Here is a 7,500-nt window from a genome sequence, read left to right on the forward strand (position 1 = left end):
CATCTCTCCACCTCATCCATCATTTGCCTTGAACAAACGAATGAAACACACATGCTTTCCTATTTTCCTCCCTCCCTCGGCTGCTGTTCGTTCCCTCGTTCTTTTCCCTTCTGCCTTCTTTTCTGTCTTCTCACTCTCTCTTTCACTCTCTCTCTCTCTCTCTCTCTCTCTGACAGTGGGACAGTAGGCCTGTGGGAACTGTGACTTGCTTTCACACTTGTTTGGTGCTGATACTGTGTGTGTGTGTGTGTGTGTGTGTGTGTGTGTGTGTGTGTGTGTGTGTGTGTGTGTGTGTGTGTGAGAGATTGTGATGTTATATGGTATTTAATTGTGATATTTCGATCAGAAATTCTGAAAGAATTGTTGTGATGCTGCTGATGTGTTATCATATAATTGTTGTAATTGTGATGATGATGATGATCTTGTGTTATTGTGTTATCGTGATATTGTGATGCTGAAGTGCTATTGTGTAATTGTTGTAATTGTGATAATTAAACTGTCGTAGAATTGTTATATTGTGATGTGTTTTGAATGTGTTTTTGTGACAGTGTTATTGTAGAATTGTGATTTTGTGTTATTTTCCAAATGTGTTATAGTGTGATGTGTTATCGTTAATCATGATTCTGTGTTGATGTTGTGTTATTGTATGATCACGATATTGTGATGTTGTGTTATCGTGCAATTGTTGTAATTGTATAACTGTGATATTGTGACGATAATGTTGTGTTATTGTTTATGTCCTCATTGTGATATTGTGATGATGTTAATGCGATGTAATATTATTGTTTAATTGTTGTAATGTCTTATATAATTGTGACATTGTGCTGCTGATGTGTTATTGCGTAATTGTGATGACGATGCTGTTTTATTGTGTAATTGTTGTAATTTGGTTTAATTTTTACACATTTGAACTTCTTACTTCTTTTAAACCTTGTCGTGAAAGAACCTCGCTTCTGCTTTACGATAGGAGCAAACTCACAGTTTCAGATGTTCACAGTCTACAAAAGGAGGACAAAATGATAAAAAGTAACACAAAACGTTAGAGGAATGAAAGAGACAGAAAGACGGAGAGATAAAGAAACAGACTGTCCAAGTCTACACTGGAGTCCTTTATTTCTTAGTTGCACCTCCCACATTACTCCGCTGAAATGCGTTACACTTACAACTGTAGAAAGCGTCAGAACAAAAAGTACCTCGACTTAGCCGATTACGCTCCAAAATGGAATTAGAAACAATAAACAACAAACAAACTGACACAAACAACAACAACAACAACAACAGCAACGACAAAAAAAACAATCCGGTCCTTCAACATGTCAAGACGAAGAAAGTCTTTTTTTTTTTTTTTTTTTTTTTCCTTTTTTTTTATTATAGAGTTTGGCAAGACGACTCGACAGGGACCCGAACATCGCACAAGCTTGACACAACTGTAGAAAAAAAAAGTTTGACACCAGTCATGCGTTTTTTTTTTTTTTTTTTACTTTTTTTTTTATGAAGAAATATCTTTGATTTTTTTTATGCTTTTCTTTATTATATTTTACCCCTTTTTTTATATTGTACACAATTCATAAATGTGTCAACCCCCAAATAAAAAAACCGAACAAAAAAACAAGTAATAACTATATCATAGAGCCGTTTCATTAAAAGACTTGAAGGTTTAATAGTTTAATACTATCTGGCACGCAGACATTACTCGTGTTCTCTGGCTTCACCACAAGGTGGAGCTCAAGAGCAGTGCTATTCAGTAAACCAACTGTGGAAAATAAATATGTCGGGTTTTTTTTTTTTTTTTTGACATACACAGCAATAAGAACAGGAAAAAAAATATCATAAAAATAACAAAGCCTTTACACAAACAATGAACCCATGATTGTCTAGAAATGAAACACACCAAAACGGAATAGCTAGCTGCTAGCACGCAGACTGCATTGTGACGTCAGTATGTTAGAGAGCAAGACTAAAGGAAAAAAATGTAAAAAAAAAAATTCTTTCTAAAAACTTTCAGAAAAAGTTTTTTTCTGATAAAAAATGTTTTTACAACCTTTCACCAAAAAATTATTTTTTTTTATTTATTCTTCAAGAAATGTGATTTTGCCTTTCATTGGACAGTGTAGAGAAAATGGGCGGAGTTCAGGTTAAAGATGCAGTGCTTTGATGGACACGATCGGACTCGTATTGTATTGTATTTTATTATTTTATTTGATTGATTCTATGTTTTATATTTATATATATTACAATACATTTACACACCAGTCAAGTTTGTGACCCCCGTCCCTTTAATAAGGTTGATTATTCTAGTTTAAAAGGAAGGTCATCAGTAACAGTGTGTGTGTGTGTGTGTGTGTGTGTGTGTGTGTGTAATGTCTCAAGACAAAATAATGTCTAAATACATAAAAAATCGAATATTAAAAACAAGGTTATGATAATGACAGACAAATAAGCATAGACTGACAATCTGTGTGTGTGTGTGTGTGTATATGTGTGTGTGTGTGTGTGTGTGTGTGTGTGTATGGGATGTAATTATTTCTTTTAATTGTTCTATCGTAGTGTTTCACTTTTACGTGTCCACGAGCTGCCGTTGCTGTACAAAACATAAAAACTGGACATAATAAATACGCTTTTTGTTACTGCTATGAGCAGCATTATCATCATCATCATCATCATCATCATCATCATCATCATCTTTCTCATATCACCATCATAAAAAAAAAAAAACATCAATCAGAATCAATTTAAACAAATGTGTAATGCCAGGTCATGAAATGACTAGTGTTTTTAGAAACTGTGTGTGTTTACGTGTTTGTACATTGCGAGGACCCTGATACTGGTGTATTCTGTAAACCAAAGTGCTCTACTCAGCAGTGGGCTGTACATGGCGAGCGAGGTGAGTGCGAGCTTGGTGCGAGTGCCTGCGGTTGGGGTTAGAGGTCACAGAGGTCAGACGTGAAGGTCATCATACGTGACTGAGGGACTGGATGGCATTGGACTCGGTTGCACGTCCGAGCGTGTGCCACACCGAAGTGGCGTGAGAGGGTGGGGGCAGGGGGTCTTTATCGGCCAGAGACAACATCATGGCGTAAGCCTAGAGAGAACGACAGAGAGAAGAAGAAGAAAAAGCGAGAGATCAGGACAACAGTACAAAAAAGTGTGTCCTCATTGTGCTTCATTAGTCTTTTACTGTAACACTTTCTGTATCTATAAAGTATCAGTCCCCACTTTGGTGCATCTCAGACCTGATTCACGCGAGACAATTTTTGAGGACAGGGGCGGGACAGTTCGAGGGGGTTGTGTCACCGTAATGCAGAATCAGTGCAAACTTAATTGATCAATGTGTAGCGACTGAAACAAGTGCGGGAAAATGGCACATGCGAAACAATTTTAAACAATTTTTTTTAATGTATAAATAAAACAGACTGCAAAAATCAATAAAATGGAAATATATATATATAAGTTTTTTATTCTTTCAGTACCAAATGATACCTGTTCACAAGCTGTTTTTTTGGGGACCTCTGCTATGGAGAACTATTACATAGAATCGAGTCCACCGTTTGCTGTCTATTGGAATGAAGGACCTGAGTCCAAGTTTTCTACAACTTGGACAAGTGGAAAATTGTAGTCAAGTCTAATAAAAAATAGGGTCCAATTTGTAAAACATCCGATTATCAGTCCCTATTGGTTGAGCTTATATACACATTCATATATGTATACATGCACACACACATGAAAATACACACACACACACACACACACACACACACACACACACACACACACACACACACACACACACACACACAAAAGGGACCAAGTGCTTGGGGGTTGGTAGAAATTACACTTTAATTACCTAATAATGACATCATACATAATTAATCAGCTAATTAGTAACCTAAAAAAATGTGATGTCACGTAGTATAATTATCTCGGAGTGCATGAGCGATGTTGACTGATTCCTGATTAAGTTTTTCATACCTGCGATTTGGACTTCCTGTACAGGGGCTGTTTCAGAGCTTCAGGCATGTGGGCGGAGTCGAATCCTGCGACATCACCGTCACTGAACTCAGCCTCCTCGGCGGTGAAGCGTCGGATGTGATCCAGCGCGGGGAATCCGCCGTGCTCTTCGTCCTCGTCGTCCTCGTCGAACCTGCCGCGTACGTTTGCGTTATTCGACTTCGCAGGAGTGTTTTATTACACAAAACAAGCAAACAAACAAACAAATCGCACCTCTGTGGTGAAGATTTGCACTCCAGAAGTCCATCGGCGGCGGCGTCGTAGTCCAGCTCGTCGTTCATGCCGTCGTTGGGGCCGTCGTCGCACAGGTTCCTGGACGCCGCTTCGTTGTCTGGTTTGCTTGTGTCGCAAAGCTCTGCTTCCTCTTCCTCTGCTTCCTCTACGCCAGGCTCCTCCCCTTCCTCCTCATCTAGGTCATGTGATGTCGACTGGGTTGCGACTTTGTCGTCCTCGAATTGGCCGCCGTTTAAACTGAAAAACGTGAAACGAGGTTTAACCAACATTCGCATGTGTGTGTGTGTGTGTGTGTGTGTGTGTGTGTGTGTGTGTATGGCCAGCTTTGGCAGAGCAGCACACGTTCTATCATCAAGGCACTTAAACAGTTTCTCTCTCTCCCTTTTTCCCATCGCTGGTTTATTTTACTCTTCTCCTTCTCAAATTCTCAGTTTCCACACCACCTCTCCCTCTCCCTCCATCTCTCCCTCCATCTCTCCCTCTTTCAGTCTCGTTCTCTTGTTTATTTTCTTGACTACCTTCGATTCATCTAATAGGGCAAATATTTAGCTGACAGGCTCATTCGGTGAGAGCCGAGCAAGAGCGGTCGTATCTACTCCTCGGGGCACACACACACACACACACACACACACACACAGACACACACACACACACACACACACACACACACACACACACACACACACACACACACACACACAGTCCAGAGGAAGAGGGCTGGAGTCGTGCGCTACAAGCGATTTGCTAATTACGGGTCTGGAAGTCTCTCTCGTCACCTCCCCAACTCTGTACATTACCTACTGAAAGAAAGAAAAAGTGGAATGTGTGTGTGTGTGTGTGTGTGTGTGTGTGTGTGTGTGTGTGTTACCAAAAGGACTATATATATCAGGAAATGAAGGATCAGAGAATGAAGTGCAGGATTTGCACATACACACTAATTACACAGCCAGATGAGGAGAAAGTGGAAATATGAGAGAAGGAGGGAGGGAGAGAGAAAGAGAAAGAACTGAGAGAGAGAGAGAGAGAGAGAGAGAGAGAAAGAGAGAGAGAGAGAGAGAGGTAGAGCGATAGAGAAAAGAGAAGAAAAAGAAAACATAGGGAGATCATAAGGGAGAGAGAAAAAATGTAAGCAAGAGGAAGAAAAAGAGAAAGGGAGTGAGAGAGAAAAAAATTTAGGGATAGAGGGAAAGCAAGGAAGAAAGTAGGAAGAAATTTGGGAGAGAGGAAGAAAGTGGAGAAGCGAGAATGAGAGAAAGGAACAGAGGGATTGATAGAAAGTGAGAGAAACAATGGGACTAAGAAAGAGAGGGAAAGGGAGAGAGAGAGAGAGAGAGAGAGAGGGGGAGGGAAAAAAGGGAGAGAAGGAGAGAAAGATAAGGAAAAGGGAGATTTGTGGTAGATCGAGAGAGAGAAATGGAGAGAAGGAAAGACAGAGACAGAGAGAGAGAGAGAGAGAGAGGAAAGCAAGAGGGAGGAAAGGCTGGGGGGGAGAGAAAGAGACAGAGAGAGAGAAAGAGAAAGAGAGCAGGATGGCGTGATGATGAAAACAGATTGGTTAATTAAAGGGGTAATTTGTGGAGGATGAAGTATCTATCAGGAGCCGTCACTTTGACAGGAAACACTCAGCAACCCCTGACCTGCAGTCCCATGCCTACTTCCTGTTCACAAACACATGTTGGGACCAGATGTGGGCTGTCGTTACCTACACACACACACACACACACACACACACACACACACACACACACACACACACACACACACACACACACACACACACACACACACACACACAAACTCACATACAAACACAGAAACACCAACTCACATACACCTTCTGTTTCTCCCTCTCTCTCATTTTCTCACACACACACACACACACACACACACACACACACACACACACACACACACACACACACACACACACACACACACACACACACACACACACTTGAGTAGACAACGTTACACACCCAGACAATAAGCCAATCACTGAACAAGTCCAGCTGTAGACCGACCTATCGTTAACTCTCACAGACCACTGGCGACAGGGTAATTAATAACACACACACACACACACACACACACACACACACACACACACACACACACACACACACACACACAGAGGTTAATTAATAAAGTCTGAAGCTCACTAATGTTTGTGTGTAATTACTTCGCTATCCTGCCTCTGGCAAACGGTGTGGATGGAAGCCTGACAGAGCGCTCTCGTGTGTGTGTGTGTGTGTGTGTGTGTGTGTGTGTGTGTGTGTGTGTACAGTTTGATATGTTCTGATTTCACAGCATTGGGAATTAGATTGTACTCCAAGCACACTGATGAAAAGTTTCCTAAGTGACTCATAAATCAAAAGAACACACAGCCAAAAAACATGTGCTGACTGATGATGATGATGATGATGATGAGGAGGAGAAGCAGGAGGAGAAGCAGGAGGAAGTGGATTATAATGATGATGATGAAGATAATGAGAATGATGAGAATGATGATGAGAATGATGAAGATGATTATGAAGATGAGGTTGATAATGAGCATGACGAGGATGATGAAGATGATTATGAAGATGAGGTTGATAATGAGAATGACGAGGATGATGAAGATAAGGTTGATAATGAGAATGATGAGGATGATGCTGATAATCATAATGATGAGGACGATGAGGATCATAATGATGGTAATGATGATAAGGATGAGAATTATGATGATGATGATGATAAGTAAGATGATGAGGAAGAAGATGATGATAATGGTAAGGATAAGGAGGATGAAGGTAATTATGATGAGGAGGAGGTTTGAGATTATGAGAAAGAAGATGGGGATGATGAGGATGATGAGGGTGATGATGAGGATGATGATGATAGGACTTACCCTTCGTCAGAGTGTGGAGGCGATACAGCGCTCTGGCCACTGCTGCTGATGAAATTCCGAATTTCGTTGAAATACGAGTCCTCTTTATCGTCCAGAATAGCGCTGCTACTGTCCAGCTCTGACTGTGGTGACGACATTGCTGTGCCTACACACACACACACACACACACACACACACACACACACACACACACACACACACACACACACACATTAGAACTTACTGAAACTTTCATTTTCATTGGCTTATTTGAACTGTTTCCTAGTTTTCTGGTTATGTTTATTTTTCTACTTGTTTCTGTTCGTTGTGTAGTTGTTTTTTAAAAGTTGTTTCAACTTGTGTAGTTTTTTAGTTTGTGTTTAGTTGTTGTG

At 40.6% G+C, this 7,500-nt stretch overlaps 1 protein-coding gene across 13 annotated transcripts in view; it reads right to left on the reverse strand.

The window, feature by feature from the left end:
* Nucleotides 1-1,096: 1,096 nt before the first annotated feature.
* mecom (MDS1 and EVI1 complex locus) overlaps nucleotides 1,097-7,500 on the reverse strand; it is a 154,980-nt gene continuing 148,576 nt past the window's right edge. For all 13 annotated transcript variants that reach the window (XM_083548993.1, XM_083548987.1, XM_083548998.1 and 10 more), the window contains 4 exons: nucleotides 7,130-7,274; nucleotides 4,222-4,479; nucleotides 3,970-4,141; nucleotides 1,097-3,082 (listed from right to left, as the gene is read on the reverse strand). In XM_083548993.1, the coding sequence (XP_083405119.1) occupies nucleotides 2,954-3,082; nucleotides 3,970-4,141; nucleotides 4,222-4,479; nucleotides 7,130-7,274 (704 nt within the window). In that variant the 3' untranslated portion in view covers nucleotides 1,097-2,953. The remainder of the gene's footprint in view (nucleotides 3,083-3,969; nucleotides 4,142-4,221; nucleotides 4,480-7,129; nucleotides 7,275-7,500) is intronic.

Source organism: Silurus aristotelis, assembly GCF_946808225.1.
Source record: "Silurus aristotelis genome assembly, chromosome: 8".
NCBI classification, from domain to species: Eukaryota; Metazoa; Chordata; class Actinopteri; order Siluriformes; family Siluridae; genus Silurus; species Silurus aristotelis.